The 19884-nt window shown below is 38.8% G+C and overlaps 1 protein-coding gene across 1 annotated transcript; it reads left to right on the forward strand.

Annotated features, from left to right (window-relative positions):
* Positions 1-195: 195 nt before the first annotated feature.
* Positions 196-19156, forward strand: ano6 (anoctamin 6). The gene is made up of 20 exons (XM_078281442.1): positions 196-505; positions 4931-5001; positions 5601-5729; positions 7939-8004; positions 8588-8875; positions 9630-9743; positions 9891-10006; positions 10224-10358; positions 10467-10572; positions 10840-10900; positions 11610-11755; positions 12005-12082; positions 12520-12748; positions 12839-13008; positions 13104-13201; positions 13527-13657; positions 14667-14872; positions 14995-15191; positions 16501-16606; positions 16696-19156. The coding sequence occupies exons 1-20, from the start codon at positions 412-414 to the stop codon at positions 16912-16914; spliced, it is 2760 nt and encodes a 919-aa protein (XP_078137568.1). The 5' UTR covers positions 196-411; the 3' UTR covers positions 16915-19156.
* Positions 19157-19884: the final 728 nt, after the last annotated feature.

Here is a 19884-nt window from a genome sequence, read left to right on the forward strand (position 1 = left end):
TAATCTAAAAGTAATATAGGCCTACATTTTTCCACCCCCACATACACTTCGATGCCACACGTGTTCATGCGTCAGTTAGCATGCTAAACTATTTCTTCAGAGGAAAGAAGTGGGCGTACCTTGATCTGTCAAATGTGGCTAAACTACATTAACACCCTCCTCCTCCTTCTTCTTCTTCTCATGTATTCTTCTCCGCCTCCTGCGACCCCACCCGTAGGATTTTCTATTCTCTCAAGTCTCAACTTGAGCAAAACTTTGTGGCCGAGTAGGCTATGTTGAGAAATAAAGCAAGAATGCCCGAAGGACGAGGCTGTGCTTTAAAGCCATAGTAATAGGCTACAGCACGCTGTCGGTAAAGTAAAGTTTAGTTGTTTTCGGTAATGTGACTGGAACCCCCCCCCGACAAGGACTATGAGCGATAACGACATCTTCGAGATGGACTCCGTGTGTGAGACGGATGAGTTGGAGGGTGAAACTGACGTCGGCATAATAGACGAGGGAGTTGGTAAAAGAACAGTTTTGAGATTTGTTGTCTTGGTGTGCATGTTGTGTGGATTTATGGGCGCTCTGTGAATTTGATCACAGCTATCTGGGGTTCTGTAACGTTACATCCATTATTATGCCATACCATATAGGCTACAATGTGCTATTCTCACCTCTGGGACAGTTACAGTAGCGGTCCACCCATCTACTCATTCATCACTGGGCCTACTCAATAGAGATTCCTTAATGGGTGTAACCCCCCCCCCTTCTTTTCTTTTCTTTTCTTGAGTATTTTTATTTTCTCCCAACTTTTTTCACTATACATTTCAGATGAAAATACTCTACTTTTCACTCCACTACATCTATTTCAAATTAGGTTACTGTCATACATTGATTTTATATACAAAACATATGGTCAATTTGCAGTTTTATTTACTACTCATCTGTGTTTAAAGTAGCCTAAATTAGCTTCAGCCAATAGAAAATGACACTGACACTCACCATTACACTGCCTTATAAGGGGCTTTTACTTTTGTGCTTTTTTTTAACGAAATGCATGGTTCATGATTTCCCTGTCATGTTTAAAGCCCAGATGGTAATAGAAGTAAAATGATCAAAAGCAATGAGGAGTCTGTTCAACAATCCGATCATCCCCGCTGCATGTGTAGCAAACTGTGAAGGTGTGGTGTACACATTTTCGAGAGGACCCAGGCTTACACCACCATGTCTGCAATATTTTAAATATAGATAACAGATGTTGGGCAATCATCCGTTTGAAAGGAACCGCCGAAAACAGAGCCCTTCTGATTATTTCATAAATGTCTGATTTGGGTCATTAAAGGCTAGAACTGATGGCATCTCTCCACACTGTTTTGTTACTTACATTTCTTACATTCCTGACACTAAAATCTGAAACAGCAGCTTAACTTTGGAATAGAGTAACCATAGTGTTAGAAACCTACACCTGCAATACAGTATGTTGCAGTGTCTGTACAGCTGTCAGCCCCTACACTTGTCCTTTATGGGAAAGATTTCTCAAAACAATAAGCTCCTTTGAGTCTTGACTTGTCTTGTCTTGTCAATAATCACATACTGTCTAGTAATGCATGAATTTTTTTACTCACAGCTCAGTGAGAGACAAATGGTCCTTTGGGTAACTTTAACAGTCGTGAGAAATATGTAGAAGGTCGTTGACCATATGGAAATGACCAATGCTTTTCACTCTGGATCACAAAGGGCATGCCAAAGTGCACTTTATTTAATTGAGCCTTTTCACTTGTTATGAATTATTAATGTTCACACTTTGTTGCAGCCTTTGATGCTATGATAGCAGTAAAAAAAAAATCACTGGCTCAGATCAGAACATATACCCAACACATTGCTGCAGTAAATCACGTAGGTCTGCCAGGGTTACTGTAGGTCATTGCATATTTTGAGAGAGCTAGGTCTCCACTGCTGGAAGCATGTTTCAAATAAAACGTATTATCAGTTATCTTATTTCACGTGCAAAACAGACAATTATAGGCACTAACTGTTAATACTTAGCCAAGATATTAAGGCTGATTCTGTTCCTGTAAAAGACATTTCACTCTACTTCTACCAAATGTCATAAAATGCCCCAGTGTTTGATGCAGAAAGCATTTCCTGTCAGAGGATAAGAAGGACACTTGGCTGTGGCTTGCATTAGACTTGAAGAGTTAAGTGTTTTCCTTTTAGATCAAATAAAATGTGTATCATGCACCATGCTGCACAAAATTAAAAAATAAAATCCAGTTTGGCACAGCTGTTTCTGTTAAAGAATTATCTTGGTTTGTTCTGCTTTTATTATTTTGTGTGTTGTCACGGAAGATGTTCTCTGGAGAGGAAGTGAGATGTTTGTTGCGGGCAGCCTGTGGCCATTCAATGCTTATCAAAAGAGTCATACGTACTGACTCACTGTAGGTTACAGAGGCTTCCTGACAGGGTTTCTATTGGTGTAATGACTCAGTAGCCGGTGCATATTTGATTTATTCTACACACTAAAGTAGTGACAGTAGAAAAAAAAAAGATCTGGGTATGGTTGTGACCTCCAGTCAACAGCAACCAACTAAAACACATTGATGATGAGACCCATCATACAGACACATGATACAGCTTACTGTGAGGATTGAGGTCAGTGTAAACAGGCAGATAAATAGTAATCAGCTGTTAATAAATGTATTTATCTGGTTCATGTCTTATGTCAAAATACAGCTGGACTTATGTAGAATATCAAGCTTTGACTGTTAGCCTGGTAGAGGACTCTTCTGAAGGAAAATTTCTCATTTGATTATTTGAACAGTGATTCCACAGTGAAAGTTTCCCAGTGTGTTACTAAGGCCAGTGTTTTGAAAACAACATCTGTCTTCAGTTAGGTTTGTCATAGCTCTTCGCTTTATTTGGAAAGATTACAGGACTTTCCATATTGGATGTAATGTCATCTGTTTGGTAAAAAAAATAAGGGCTTCATAATATAATGAGGCATAAAACAATGCATAAAGTAGCTGATTATATTGTTTTTGTTTGTGGTAAGTGTTGTGAATACTGAGTCCAGATTTCGTAATGAATATTTGCTGCAGTACATGCTGTTAATGGGCCTTGTTGACCACACTGCATTAGTGGTGGTGACCTATTTCTTCTTTTTCTTAACAGGGAGTAATATAACATTGTATTGAGTGTGCAGTTATGTGAAAGGCAGTACAAAAAAAAGCCGTAACAACAGCATGAGGTTTGGTAAGGCTCGTGAAAGGAGGGTCACTGGTTCCAACCCTCAGACTGTTTTGGAAATGAGTAACAGTAACGCTTTGTGCTGCTTCAGTGGGCACCTCTGAGGCAATACATGAATATTTTCCTGGTCAGCGTTTGACTATAGGAATGTTAGAATGAGCAGGGATGTGAAGGACTTGTAATATCAGCAGCACCTTCACTGGCACGTAAAGATAAAACAAGACAGCCATGCTCAAAGCTCTGTGAGGCAGCATAGGCAACAGTATATCATTAGCTTAGCTGTTGTTTAGAACTGGTTCTGTTAAATCAGAACCTGTAAAAGGTTTTAAACCATAGCTGGGTGCTAAGTTGGACCTGGTTAGGGCTACACAGTTAATCACAATTTCATCACAATCGCAATATGAACTAGTGCAATATCCAAATCACAATATTTGTTAAAAGGCTAAATATGTGTCAAACCATTCTAAAATAAAGTATTGTGGTGCTGCAGAGACGTCCCGGCCTTTCTTTAATCCTACAGACTAAAGAAAAGAATCTTTGTTTGGTACAGATCCTCGCAAAAAAAATCACACTTCAATCTTTTTTTCTTTTTTTTTTTTCAATGAAAATGAGAATAATGATACAAAAATGATCATTCCCTCCAATATCGTGAATTATATCGCAATATCAGTCAAAATAATCGCATTTAGATATTTTCTTCATATCGTGCAGCCCTAGACCTGGTTGCTCTGTTGTAACAAGCAGAACTTCCGCTGAACTGCAGGTAAATGCAATCTAAAACGGATGAATGATGATGTAAGGCCCGTGTGCCCCCCAGGTGACTCAGAGGAGGGTCACATAATAATATAGATAGATAGATAGACAGACAGATAGATAGATAGATAGATATTGATCCCAAAAATGGGAAATTACAGTGTTACAGCAGCAAAATATCAGTCACACAACACAGAATATACATGAAATAATAATAGGATAGAATACAAGAACAAATATTTAAATATTTAAAATATATACAAGTTGGGAATACAAAATGTACAACTGCTTAACTAGTAATGATAAAGATGTAGATAAACCTATTGTGCAAGTTGCACTTAGTGCAGATGTGATGTCTAAGAGTCTTATCTAGCACCCAGTGATGAGGTTTTAAAAAGTTGTATTGCCTGTGGTAGGAATGATTTCTTGTAACGGTCCGTGCGACATCGAAGCTGTCGGAGCCTCTTAGAGAAGGTGCTCCTCTGTTGGACCAGTGATATGATAGATAACAGTTTGTTCAGTGACCTCTCCACCACAGCTTCAAAAGTGTCCTGTTGGCAGCCAATAACGGAGCCAGCCTTCCTGATCAGTTTGTTCAGTCTGTTTGTGTCGCTGGCTCCGATGCTGCTGCCCCAGCAGATGGCGGAGGAGAACATTACATTTATTACATTACATTCAACTATTAAATAATTATATAAACTATTTTGATAATCTATTAATCAGTTTGAGTCATTTTTTTATGAAAAAAAGGTTACAAATCTCTGATGCCAGCTTTTTAAATGTGAATATTTTGTAGTTTCTTCACTCCTAAATACATGCAGATGATGATACATCTGTGATAACAGCATTATCCACCGTCGAGCTCAAGTAAATATCTATCTAGTTTTGGGTTTCTTTGTTTATTATTATGCCTGTATTCCTATTTATGTGTTTGTTCTTATTTTCACAGTTTATCCTGAGGAGTTTTTACCAATTTATCACAGTTTTGAAGACGGAACTACAGTCGCCAAAGCACATCTGGTGAGTCAGCACAATAATGTTGGTGTCAGCTACAGTAGCAGCAGATCAATGAAATGTACCCTGTGTATATGGGGTGTAGATTGACTGACTGATCCTTTAATTAAGTTGTCATACTGTCCAGTTGCCTAGCCTACATGCAGGAAGACATATCACTTGTATGTTCTCAAATATAATTTGCATATATACCTGAATTTGTAACGATTATTATGAATATTATCTTCTAAACTTTTCTCAAGGCACAGTTATCTCGCTAAAAGATGGCGGATATTGAAGTCACTGGACGATGAGACACCAACTCCCCACACAAAACACCAGATTTAAAATGCATTATGAAACTATGCATGTAGTTACATACGCTTGCAAGATCTTTATTTACTCTGATCGTGTGGAGAGGAAGAGAGAGAGAAAGGGCGGGTATCATAATGTTTGTTGACACTTCCTACTTTTCATGCATGGCCCACATCGCATATCTCTTCCCAAACTCTCCACACACAGACCTTCCTCTCTTTTCTCTGTGCAGCATGTACGTTACTATGGAGGAAGAGGAGTACGAGTTTCACGCTGTAGACTTACCTGATGAGCCTTATTTTTGCCCTCAGGTAGAGTTTAATAACAAACCAGACTCCTTATTCTTCAATGACGGTGTGAGGAGGATTGACTTCATCCTGGTCTATGAAGATGAGGATAAGAAGGATTTTGAGAAGAGGCACGCATTCCAGCGGCACAAGGTAGGTCTCTCATTTTTGAAATCTTTTTCAGTTGGGTGGTTCAGTACACTACATCAGATTTGTATATTAAGTATTGCAAATTATGCTCACATACAACTTAGTACAAAGTATTCTACTCACAAAAAAAAAAATCTGTAAATGGTGATATGCTTTTTAAATAGTATTTGTGAGGTTATTTTTTGCCTTTATTAGCTAGCAGACAGTAGAGAGATGACGGGAAGTGTGGGGAGAGAGAGGAAGGGGGTGACATGGCTCGAACCTGTCAGCCTTCCAAATCCTGAGGCGTAGAGTTTTTAAATAGAGTTTTGGAAGCAAATCATTTGTCTTAATGAATAACATATTTCTCTCAATGGAAGTGGTAGTTTTATCACAAACTGCCTTGTGTGTTTTAATAGACATACACACTCTATTGTTTCTGTCTATTTGTAAAGGGAGTTTTTATTTGCAGCAGGATGTCTATGACTTTAAAGAGACTGCACTTGACATTCAGAACATAAGTTAGCACTAAAGTAATGTTTGGCATCCTGAGCAGTGAATGAAGTCACGCTTCACATGAAACATTGATATTTGACGAGTTGGGAAACGGTCTGTGGAGACAATCCCAGACCACTTTTATTTACAAAACAAATGAGTAAATTCAGTTGGTGCATGATTGAACCGAGTAAAGTGGTCTAACTACGTGTTAGTTTAGTGCATTACTATCATAAATATTCAATATGTCACCTACTTTTTTACACATCACATGTCTAGATTTCAGGGATATGTGCACAAATTAAGGACACTGAGACTGAGACATAATGACATACCCAGATGTATTGTTTGTTGCTACATGTACCAGTGTCTTTCACAATAGGTTTTGAGTGAGGGATGTGTAATATAATGCTTAGATCCACAGACTTTAAAAACTGTTACCTGCAGTGTTGCAACCGTAACCCTGCAAGTGTTTTTGAAATGGAGACTGTGCCCTGTGGAGGCTTGAAATTATAGTTGGTAACAGTTGACAAAAGCTTAGGGGTTTAATGGGTGAAAAAATGTTTTCCTGCAGCACTGAATGGATGTTATGGGTGTAGGCATGCCTTGCAGCTCACAGATGCACCTCTATAGAAGCTGATCAGCCAGTTTCAGCCAGTTCTTCTGAAAAAGGCCGACTATTAGAGCCGTTGCAAGTCCGAGCTAATGAGCTTCCTCACCACAGATCCACTGGGACTGAGGCAACTCCACATTCATAATCATCCCAAAGCAAACTAAATCCAACAGGGGATGAGGAGTGCAACCGTCTCTAGCAGGCAACCCCTTTTACTTTGTTTTTCCAGAAGCTAATCTGGTTAAACATAAGTTGCAAAACCCTTTTTTTTGAGCTTGACAGCTGGAGGGGCGTGGTTCAGTTCAGATAGTGCTAGGCTAAATTGTTATTTTTAAAAGGTTATGTCATTTTTCCGTGCACTTGTATTTCCTGTTTGTTGGGAAAAATCTACCTGAAAGCAGTGTTGGCTAAACAAACAGTGACGGTATTTGACTTTTACTTTGTCAGCAGTCTCTCTACGGTATTTCTTAGAATGGGGCTGACATCATAGGGTTAAAAATGTATAAAGGTGTCACATTAAAGTTTGTATTCATTCGGAAAGACTGAATTGCCTCGGATGATGATGACACCAACTAATCAAATAACTCCTCCAAAAGTTTAAAAGCATTTTGATTAGCTCCATTCTATATTATTTAAATATGTTTTTTGTTTTGGGAAAGCTGCGCTCAGTTCAAAGAGTGTATCCAGGACAAGAACCTGCTCTGACTTGTGTGTATTATCACCACCATGCAGTGTAAATTATGCCTTGGTTATGGAAAAAATGTCCAACTAAATGAGCTGGGAACTCTGCCATTTGCTTTACATAAACATAATTAAATGTCATTTTAAAGCAACAATATTGTCATATTGGATCTTATAAAGGTTATGAAGGTGATTATGTGTTGGCACATTCTTTACATGCCATTCTACAATATAAATAAGTAATGGCCTTCCGTGTAGATACAGGTGATCACCCTTGGCAGTGCTTTGATAAATGCTCACAGTATTTACACTGCAGGCTTGGCACATAAGTCATAACTTCAGGACATCCGGTATCAATCCGGTATATCCGAAATCAAATCATATTGACCAGAGAGCATTAAATCAGAAAGCTCTTTGAAACCTTTTTTTGTGTTCTTCTTGTAGAGGCGGCGAGAAACCTTTGAGGCCAGCTTGATGAAGATGGGAATGGAGCTGGAGGCGACACAATCTGTAAGTAGATTACACTTTGTGGCAGGTTCTATTCAATTCAATTTTTCAATTCAATTTTATTTATAGTATCAAATCATGACAAGAGTTATCTCGAGACACTTTACAGATAGAGTAGGTCTAGACCACACTCTATAATTTACAAAGCCCCAACAATTCTAGTAATTCCCCCAAGAGCAAGCATTTAGTGCGACAGTGGCGAGGAAAAACTCCCTTTTAGGAAGAAACCTTGGCAGCCCCAGGCTCTTGGTAGGCGGTGTCTGACGGTGCCTGATGGGGATGTGATGAACAGTGGCAATAATAGTCACAAAGATAATGGAACAGTGACTACAAATGGTAGTCGTAGTAGTTCATGTCATAGCAGGATACTGCAGGGCACCGCAGAGCGTAGCAGGGTGTAGCAGGGAGTGCAGCAGGACCACGGCGACAGCTGCAACCAAGATCTTGGTGCCATCCTAATCCAAGGAAATATGCTGGGCGAAAGAAAAAAAACATAAGGACTCGGGGGAGTAAACTCCCCAGAGCTAGGTTAGTAGTTTTCTTACCATATTGCATACTTAAAGCACTTCTTCTTTGTGTTCTGCAGGTGACAGATGAGAAACTGATGTTTTTGAAAGTCCACATGCCATGGGACACGCTGTGCACATACGCCGAGGTCCTGCACATCAAGCTTCCCATCCAGCCCAATGACCTGTCGTCCCGCCCCTCCCCGTGGCGCTTTTTCTCCTGCATTACCAAGCACTTCTACCCCAACGAAGAACTGATCACAAAGGAGGCCGAGTTTTTCACCGCTCCCTTTGAGAAAAAACGTCTGGAGTACTTCCATGTGAGGGACAAAGATGTCTTCTTCACTGCGGCCATGAGGAGCAGGATGGCAAGTTGTCACATGTTGTTGCAGTCAGTTCAGGCTGCCTGCCACTTCTTTTCATACTTCAGTTTTATTTTGAAGGATGTAGTTATATGGTTGCAAACATCCTGTGCCCAAGAGATGAATCGATTTGATGTTAAAGTGCTCATATTATGCTTTTTGGCTTTTTCCCTTTCCTTTATTGTGTTATATATCGATTTGTGCATGTTATAGGTTTACAAAGTGAAAAAGCCCAAAGTCCACCCCAAAGGGACTTACCATCTCCAACAGAAAACACTGCTCCAAACTGCTCCAAACAGCTCTATTGTAGTCCAGCCTTTACTTCCGTGACGAACGTGCATCACTTTGTAACACACGTTATAATGCTCGCCTAGCTGCTAGCATGGCACGCCCTCATACTCTGCTTCTGACTGGCTAGTAGTCCTTACCTAGCTACTGCGCATGTGTGACTCCCAACAAAGATGGCTAGAACAGAGAGCTCAACACACAGGGTGAAAAGAGGAGCTGCAGCAATGTGCAGTACAACAAAAATATGGTGTTGTTTTTCTTTCTTCTTTTTTTTATTAAACCATGCAAACCTATTCTGGTACAACCTCTAAATACAATTATGAACCTGAAAATGAACATAATATGAGCACTTTAAAACTCATAAATCATAAGAGCAGCTTAAGAATCACGTTTTCCAAACTGTATTATACTATTAGATAATATTGTATGAACAGATAATTAGCATAAAAATAAAAACCTCATCTTTTTCCAGGCGTATTACATCCTGAGTCGTGCCCCCTATGAAATACGGGGGAGCATAAAGAAGTTTGGCGTCACCAAACTGCTGGATGCTGGAGTGTACAAAGCTGCCTATCCCCTCCATGACGTAAGTTGCATCTTACAGTCATATTAGGTATGGCTTATGCCTTTTTTTTTGGTTTGTAACAATCATATTTAGCATGGTGTTATGCTATTAGTGAACTAATCATTTATTGAAAATTCCTACTGGATATTTCCCTGTTGGCTATTTCAGTGCAGGTTCAATGTCAAGTCCAAAGAGGAGGGCTGCCCCAATGAGCGATACCTGCTCTACGAAGAGTGGGCTCATCCCAAAAGCTTCTACAAGATGCAACCACTAAACCTCATTAGGTGAACACAGTCTTTTGTGTTCTCGTAACAAGAATGAACTTAAAGTAGGAGAATGACTCTTTCATGGCAGTGTTTCACTGAAAAGCCTTCAGCCCCGTGTCTTGTCAATGAAATATGTTCCCTGTGTGTTCAAGCAGGAACAAACTAAATCATTTTTGTGACAAAGTGAATAGTAGAGCCAAAGTAGATCAAACTTCTTTGTTTTTATTTTCCACAGGAAGTATTATGGGGAGAAGGTTGGCATTTACTTTGCCTGGTTGGGTTTCTACACGAGAATGCTCGCTCTGGCTGCCGTAGTTGGACTATGTTGTTTCATTTATGGATACACAACTCAAGAAACCAGCACCTGGAGGTACATTTCCTCGTAGATTTCAAATGTTGAACTTGTAATTAAATGATGTGTCAGATTTTGGAGATTTCCCTGTCTAAGAATCTCTGTTTTGTGTTTGGATGACTGCAGCAAAGAGGTGTGCGACCCTGAAATTGGAGGAAAGATTGTGATGTGTCCACAGTGTGACAGAGAATGCAAATACTGGACGTTGGACAGCACGTGTGAAGCTTCGAAAGTAAGTTTTATTTTCTTCAACAGTAAATTGGAATTTCGAGAAAGTTTTTCACTTTTCTACTCCCACTAATGCCCCTCAATATGCAATGGACAAAATTAAGAATTGTTGTGTTAAAGGCAGTTCTTACTGCACAGTGCGTGATACATGTGTGGCTGCTATTATTCACAGTGACACAGCAACGGTTTTGTTTGGAACTGATTTGCATGGAAGCAGGATAGAACTGTGATAAGGTTGACGGCCATATCTCTTTTTTCTATTTTCTTTTAGAAACTTTGCATATTTGATAACTTTGGAACCTTGGTGTTTGCAGTTTTCATGTCAGTCTGGGGTAAGTTGTATACAATGTCAAAAAGATGCCAGGTGGTGGCTTCTTTCAAGTTGCAGCCATGCTAATATCACTAACTTTGAGAGAAGTTTTATTTAGAAGTAGTCTATATACACGACCTTCCACTTCCGGGATTGCTCCGTTGCCACGGGGAATTTAAATTTCAAAATTTGACGTATGTCTTTTTCGGCCGGATGTCCGTTACCTTCTGCTTTCTGTTGGAATTTTAAACTCCGGTGGATTTATGAGGACTATGGTTAACTGCTCCTCAGAGCTCTGCAGGGTAAATCCAGACAGCTAGCTAGACTATCTGTCCAATCTGAGTTTTCTGTTACACTACTAAAACAACTTTTCAACGTACACACGTTCCACCAAAACAAGTTCCTTCCCGAGGCTATTTTTCAGCGGCACCGCAGCTCCGCTCGGTGCTTAGCACCGCCCAAGACAACTGTGATTGGTTTAAAGAAATGCCAATAAACCAGAGTACATTTTTCTCCCATCCCGGAATGCTGTGTGGACTAGCCAGACCCTCCTCCGCAGCGCTGTGGAGGAAGGCGAGACTAATTTAGAAGTGACTATGTGAAATGTTTATTTTGGTCTCATCTTTGGCACTATTAAAGGCAAAACAGTAACAGGAAGACGCAGAGAATACTGTGTATATTCAGATGTTTCCTTCTTTCTCATTATTGCCCTGTCTGTTTTCTTTCTTTAGTAACTTTGTTCCTGGAGTTTTGGAAGCGCTACCAGGCAGAGCTGGAGTACACGTGGGACACTGTTGAGTTTCTGGAGCAGGAAGAGTTGCCTCGTCCGGAATATGAGGCCAAGTGTATCTATGAGAGGAAAAACCCTGTCACAGGGGTAAATCACACACACAGCCTATTTCTCTATTCTATTATTTTACTCTTTTTGAAGCTAATAAAGTCGAATTAAACCAGCCAAGAAAAAAAAACGAAGATGGGTTTAAAATAGGGATTAAAACTGGTTCACTCAGTTTTGTTCAAAAAAGTATAAACTATTTGGGGATACTATGTTGACATAAATGATTTTTTAAGTCATGCCATGTTGTTGTTAAAGTCCACTATTTCACAGTGTTTGTGTGTGATTTAGGTAAAAGAAAAGGTGCCCTATACAGCCTGTGGACGATGTGTTCGGGTGTCGATAGGAATTGGGACAGTCTTATTCTGGGTAATGTACCTAAATGTCATTTTTATTTCAAATAGTTTTTTTTTTTTTTTTGCTAAAATTGTATTTTACCTGTTGTTTGTAATTCACTAACAAGTTCCTAAGAATTTCCTGTGAATAAAATATGTGTGTGTGTATATTAAGGGATAAATTCTAATTTATTTGACAGAAAAGGTCGATTTAAACCAATGTAAATATTTATTCATTACTTATTTATTATTGAAAACTGAACTCTCCATACATATAGAATTGTTTCTGTAGCTGACATGGTATGCACTGAATAAATGACTCTTAAGTTATTGTAATTGTTTAATTTATTAATTAGTATAGTAATTGAACATAATCTCTCTCTTAATTACAGACTGATAAATTAAAATGTTACCTATTTTTTTCAAAACTGAATATACAACATGAATCTATCGTTGTACTTTGTCCCTCAGATTCTGTTGATCATTGCGTCCATTGTGGCCATCATCGTCTACCGCCTGGCTGCATTTTTTGCCTTCTCAACTAAACTCCGATCTCAGGACCTGAAGGAGCTGCAAACCTTAAAGGACTATGTGACGCCTCAGATGGCCACTTCTGTCACAGCCTCCCTCATTAGCTTTGTTATAATTATGATCCTTAACATTCTCTATGAGCGCGTCGCCATCTGGATCACCGACTTTGGTAAATTTGAATTGTACTTCTGCCCAGTATTGGCTTGCATTGACTTGCATGTGTTAATCCTGAATCCTCTCTTATCTGACACAACAACAGAGCTTCCGCGGACCAAGACAGACTACGAGAACAGCCTGACCATGAAGATGTTCCTCTTTCAGTTCGTCAACTATTACTCTTCCTGTTTCTACATCGCCTTCGTCAAAGGGAAAGCGGTTGGCTATCCTGGAGATCCTGCTTATCTCTTGGGAAAATACCGCAACGAGGAGGTACAGTTTGATCCATCTAGCTCTTACTGTACATGTCTAACTCACTCACTGGTCATTCTTGACTCTTACTGTGTGTCTTGTTGTCCTGTGTCCAGTGTGATCCTGGTGGTTGTCTGATTGAGTTGACGACTCAGCTCTCTATCATCATGGGTGGAAAAGCCATCTTGAACAACATCCAAGAGGTCTTGCTACCGTAAGAAGTCAGAATCTAAGACCAATTTTAATGTATGTCAAATATATACAGTGTATGTGTGTGTGTGTGTGTGTGTGTGTGTGTGTGTGTGTGTGTGTGTGTGTGTGTGTGTGTGTGTATATATATATATATATATATATATATATATATATATATATATATATATATATATATATATATATATATATATATATATATATAATGGCAGCTTATATATGCAGATGCATGTGTTAAGGCCACTGTGCTAATATCTAAGCCTACACCAACTCTCCATTTTCATATTGAGTCACTCTTACTGTATATGATCTCTTCAACCCCTCTACAGGTGGGTGAAGAATTTGATTTTCCGCTACTGCACCAGTGCGGCCACAGAGAAATTGATTCCTCGCTGGGAGCAGGACTACCAGCTCCAGGCCCTTACAAAACTAGGACTGTTCTATGAATATCTGGAGATGGGTAAGAGGAGTCTTCGTCTGTCACATTTAAGGCTGCATACCTGGAGTTCAAACTTAGTGTAATTATCATGCAAGAGTTTACTATGTGGAGAATTTTGTATCTTTACATTACTAAACAGGTTGCACCACACAAACTAGTTCTTACATACAGCAGTGGCTAGTTGTTGCTAAATGTTTAAACCAAACTGCCAGGGTAACTAGCTGACTGAGCTAGCTGACAGAACTAGTTTGCTTTTATGTTGACTGATGTTTATAAGTGGTAATACGGATAATGGTTCAAATATTTGACCTGACATTTGGTTGAAATGTTCAAATGCTGTCCCTCTAAAACTATTAATTTCAGATGTTACAACTTTTGATGCTACAATGACTTCCTTTTGACATCGTTGACTGATTTTGATGTATTGTCTGCACTTTTCGACTTGATCGTTGTGCTGTTTCATCTTGTGGAGTGATATGGTGTTTTACTAGAGGACCACAATGGAAATAAGCCGTTGGGCTTTATTGGTTTTTGGGTTTTATCCTCTGTGAAGTTTATCCTCTGTGAAGTTTCACAGTTGCAGTGGGTAGAATGCAAAAAAAAAAAAGCCAGATTTTAAAGTAGAATGAGACCTCTTCCTGCAGCTCTCCCCTCTCTGTCGCATGAGCAATGCATGAACAGAACAGCCAATAGGAACGCTCTCTATCTTATCTGTAATTGACCAAAGTCTCCCGTCACAGCTGGATTATCTACAGCCTGAAAACAGAGCCAAGAGGAGATGCAGAAGTCTAGTTTTCTCTCCACTTGAGTTACAATATGCTGCCGTTTTTTTGGCCAACAACACAAAAATAAATTGCCTACCTAATGATGCAATCTGATTCAGTAAACTGGTTTGAAACTAGTTAGTAAGTAACAAAGCACTTATGAGGGAATTTACACACAATAAGTATTCAGTATACAAATACTTGGTGCAACTTTGGTAGTCTCTACAGTGCCTGTCTTTTTTATACATGTATGTTGTGTCTTGCAGTCATCCAGTTTGGCTTTGTGACCCTGTTTGTGGCCTCCTTCCCTTTGGCTCCGGTCCTGGCTCTGGTCAACAACATATTTGAGATTCGGGTTGATGCTTGGAAAATCACCACTCAGTTTCGCCGCATCGTGCCAGAGAAGGCCCAGGATATAGGAGCCTGGCAGCCCATTCTTCAAGGCATCGCTATATTGGCTGTTGCAACAAATGTACAATACTGTTAACACTGAGTTATTAGTTGATTAAGTACACTGGCAACAATTGTGGAAACTGCATAGATGATCAATTTTATGCTTTCACTACATGTTTTGCTATCCTGGTGTCTCAACAGGCCATGATCATTGCTTTTACATCCGACATGATTCCACGGTTGGTCTACTACTGGTCTTTCTCTGTGTACCCATATGGAGATCACTTTAATAACACCATGCAGGGCTACATCAACAGCTCACTGTCTATATTCAACATCGAGGACTTCTCCAACAACAGCAAGCCGATGTCAACACCTTACAACATCACCACCTGCAGGTACAAAGATTGGCCCATCTGTGTGTGCTGTACAGTATTCAGTTTCCCCTTGTTGGATTGTAAAAAGAACACAAGTTTTCACTTTAGCTATCATCCAGGTGATTTCTTTTTTCCAAAACTTTTGCTTTCACAATTAAATAAAATGTTAATTCTTTGAATTTTGGTTATAAAAGTATTTTCTAGACAAAATAATAACTATTTTATACATACTGATTCCACTTCATTTTAAAGATTTTATTGATGTTGTTACTGTGATTATTAATTCCTTAGATATATGTTTCTAACATATTGGAAGAGAGAAAAATTCTTGAATTACACAATAATATGTTGCATCTGAGCAGAGCCAGATATACGGCTCTCACACGGTCTCTTTTATTCATGTAAGTTGCAAAAATGACCAGAGATAATGGTGTGATAAAAACTTCTGAGCAAAATTCAACTTCTTCACATACACTGACCCTTGAAAAGAAATGAAATAAGATGCCACGTTTAATAGATGACTGGTGTAGGGGTGGGAAAAATAATCGATTCTTGCATCGTGATTCTCTCTAGAACGATTCAATGCTCGATTCAGCTAAGTTAATAATAATCAATATAATAATAATATAATATATTTTTTTAAATGTGTTGATTTTTATTTAAAAGTCTCCAGACAAGTACAAATCAGAAAACTGTGACAGAAAAGAGTGACTGAAAGAGGATGGGATAATGGACAACAACTTAGAGTTTAGGCAAGAGTGCAGAAAAAAAACACACAAAAATGGCCAAAAGGGAAAATAAATAAAATGTTGTGTATATATACACATGATCTAATAAGACATACATAAAATAATTAGGCAAAACACATATAGGCTGTTCATCTACTTTATCACATTACATCTGACACCTTCATGTCCTAAGAAGCACATTCTCCACCTTTAAACATGACTGAGCCTCTGACATGGAAGATTACTGAGAGAGAAGGTGACTTTCACAAGCATGTTTAAGGCTTAAGCACGGAATGACTACAAAACAAAAACCTCAGTAGACAAAACATTTCATTAAAACTTGTGTGTGACAAAATCTAAGCTTTGTCTAGGAAGTGATTAGCAAACTCTGAGTTGCAAACTCAGATTTATATGTATATTTTTAAAAATCACGCATGGAAATGTACATAAAAAAATGGTTGCATCGATAATCGGTTTAGAACCGAATCGTTAGCCTCTGAATCGGAATCGATGAGAGGCTGCCAAGAGATTCCCACCCCTAGACTGGTGTCAGGAACAGTTGTGTGGCAAGGCATGTTATTGTTTGAACTTTTCTTCTTTAGGTATCGAGATTTTCGGAATCCTCCCGGGCACCCCAGGCAGTATCAGTACAACGTCTACTACTGGCATGTGATCGCTGCCAAAATGGCTTTTATAATTGTTGTAGAGGTGGGTATAACCATAACACGAAATCATTCTGACACTAAAAAAATATGAAATATTTAAACATTAATAGAGGTGTCTTCTTCTCCTCACAGCACATTGCTTACCTTACGAAATTCATCCTGTCCTACGTGATCCCAGACGTCCCATACGCTGTCAAAGAACAGATCAAACGAGAGAAATACTTGACGCAGGTCATCCTCCACGAGACCAACCTCAGGCTGGTGACCAGAAGTTTGAAACCATTCGACGACGGGACACTCACGCGCACGGAGGTGAACTTGACACAGGAGGAGATGGAACTCGATTTCTGATAGTAAAATGTATGGAAGAAGAGATCAGACCATACTGTATATACATGACTACCCAGTTTTTTTGCAGCACCTACCCACGTTATTTAAATACTGACCAAGACTTTGGGAGCCAGTGAAAGAATTAAGACCTGGAACAAGGTATGGACTTTTATTATGGAAAATGTATAGCAATCAGTAAAAAAAAAAAAGAAGACATCTGAAGTTTCTTGAAGGGGCTGTTGAACAAAGAAAGGAGAAACCACTGTTATATAGTCTTCACCCCTGTCTACTGTCCTCACACTCTATACTCTCATCAGGACAAAGCGTGTGAAAGGAAAAAGAACAGGGCATCATCCTCTATCACCTCTAAGAGCATCTTTTTTCACTTTCTTCTCAGACTGACCAATATAACAGACAGGATGTTTTGTAGCTGAAAGTGCACAAACTAGGTGTGGGACAAACAAGTGACATGGCATACTTTTGCACCACCTTATAAACTCATTGGTACTAAGTGTCCCTGTTAGGTTGGAGTTCAATGCTGAATCTGAATCCAGTATTGGATTTTAATCTATTTAGATTTAGGTTTTAACCAGTTAAAACAACAAAGGTTATACAGTAAATAACTTTACTTTTTTTATATTTAAGCACACAAACTCAGATAGGATGATGCTTATTAAGCTAAATGACTTGCTGGATGTTTTATGCATTGATTTTTACAACCTGGTTTGGATGTTTGGATAGCATTTCACTAAACTGAGACTAGGACTTCTAGTGGATCTGTGTTGGCCTAACATGTGAGATCCAGTATGATTGAAAGCTTCAGAAAAAGTTAGTGTGTAGACGTTGAAATGAGATTTATTTTTTGTCAAAAAAATATTTTTTGGTGCCGTTTTAGGCTTTTATTTTTATAGGACAGCTGAAGACAGAGAGAGGGGGAATGACATACAGCAAAGGGCCGCAGGTCGGAGTCAAACCTGCGGCCGCTGCATCGTATATATGGAGGCGTGCTCTACCAACTGAGCTACCCAGGCGCCCTTGTCAAAACATTTTTATGGATATTTTTACTCAGAGTGTCTTCCAGGTTTATGTCTCCATTACATTTACCTTGGCTATATTACTGTGATGGTTCACCCCATCCATTGAGCTTCATGCTGGGGGATCCAAGCTTTCACACACATGTAACCAACAAGTGCCACTGCTGGGTTTAATGCTGTCATGAAATATCAGTATTATTACATACAAAATGTGCAACACTTTTTAATGCAATGTTGATGATTGATCGAGAGGGGATCTGTTGAAAAAAAAAAAAACACTTACGCAAGTGATGAGATACCAGGAGTTAGAGTATACATAAACTAACTTTAGCCACATACTGTATATTCACTAAATGTGCCTCAAATACCTTTACCTCGGTAAACCTTTTAAACATTTAAACGTTTCAAAGGTTGTCATTATGTTGTTTGGATGGGATTCAATTACAGTACAGACAATTCAGAAAGTGAATTTATTTGACAAGTGATGCCATGTAAAGGTTTGATGTATTCAAGTTTACAGACCACAAGAAACTGAATGCTTTCTCATCCTTACACCAAATGTAGTTCAGTTACGCCTTTAGATTTAATTAAATTAACCAATCAATTGCAGCCCTGTGAAGTGGTTTAGTTGACGATGTGAGCATAGAGAGTATAGAGAATAGAGAGTCTTTCTCTATTCATGTACACCCATCTACTGTACTGTTTTGCACTTTTAACTTACAGAGTTCCAGGCCTGTACCTGGCTATGACCACTGCACTGCACATCATCAACATTTTAACTGCAAGTTATATCCTGTGATATAGGAAATACAGTCATTTAATCTTCTTATGTCATTGCTGAAATCATAATACATTGTGATTTGAACAATGGTACTATAACCAGGGTCCAAAATTAGCACCATCTACCAGCAAAATGCTGGTAAAATATGCAAGTGGCTGTTAGATTTGCTGCATTCACCAGCCAAAAAACAATAGTAATCTATTGAATGGCTGGTAAAATTTGAACATTCACTATCCATTTGGCTGGTGGACGAAAAAGTTAATTTTGGACCCTTGACTATAACCACCATTTATGCAAACAGTACCATATACCAGCAATGTCTAAAAATGCATTTCTTTCTTGTCTTATTGTTTTAACGCCTCATAAAAATTGTTTTGTAAAAAAGCTTTTGCTTGTGTGTATTAAGTCTTAGTTTAAAGACGTAAATATTAAAAACATTTCCACTGTCGTATGTTTGATTTAATTTTATCTACCTTCTCACCTCGGATGTATTTAGAAGTGTGCTATGTGTGACTTGTAATAAAACACAACAGTGATGTCACTGTAATGACAATGCCTGGAGGATGTTCCTACATCACACTGCAGCAAGATGAGAATTTAAACCACTGGAGGTCAGCGAAAACCAGATTTCCAGCTGCAGCACACAGTCTCTCTCTTATTATGACCATGTGTTTGAATCTACACCTCTGACAGTGACAAAAAAAAACATTCAAAGCTTTACAAGGATAGCATAAATTGCAGGGCTGTTGTTTTGGATTGTATTAGAGTGTACATGTGAACCTAATAAACCAGAGATTTGCTATTGACTCTCCTGCATGAAACCATATGATGTAATACTGTTACAATCTCCATTGCTTGCCAGATGCATTGTGCAAGTATGCATAAGTTGCCTTGAGGGTTAGTGCAGAGCCGCATGCCAGAAACAAAGCACACAATGAAATTAGTTATACACTCACAATTTCTAAACAAAAGCTGCCAAAGTGTCCTTTAGCAAGGCACATCTCAGGTGCTCTCATGCTGACGCTACTTGGTGCTGTACTACAGGTACCTTCTACTGAAATTAAAACATTATGCAATATTCAAAAAACTATCTAGCCTTAAAATAGTACTGTATGTTTTAGACCAGTGGGTGGCTTTACGTTTCTACTACATTTTTGATCAGGCAGAATTTTCAAC

The sequence above is a fragment of the Sander vitreus genome, chromosome 23, assembly GCF_031162955.1.
Source record: "Sander vitreus isolate 19-12246 chromosome 23, sanVit1, whole genome shotgun sequence".
NCBI lineage: Eukaryota > Metazoa > Chordata > Actinopteri > Perciformes > Percidae > Sander > Sander vitreus.

What these genes read in the sequence shown, in the direction of transcription:
- ano6 (XM_078281442.1), top strand. Translation starts at nt 412, where the DNA reads ATGAGCGATAACGACATCTTCGAGATGGACTCCGTGTGTGAGACGGAT. An exon ending in CATAATAGACGAGGGAGTTG is followed by an intron (nt 506 to 4,930) that starts GTAAAAGAACAG and finishes TTATTTTCACAG; the next exon opens with TTTATCCTGAGGAGTTTTTA. An exon ending in GCACGTGTGAAGCTTCGAAA is followed by an intron (nt 10,573 to 10,839) that starts GTAAGTTTTATT and finishes ATTTTCTTTTAG; the next exon opens with AAACTTTGCATATTTGATAA.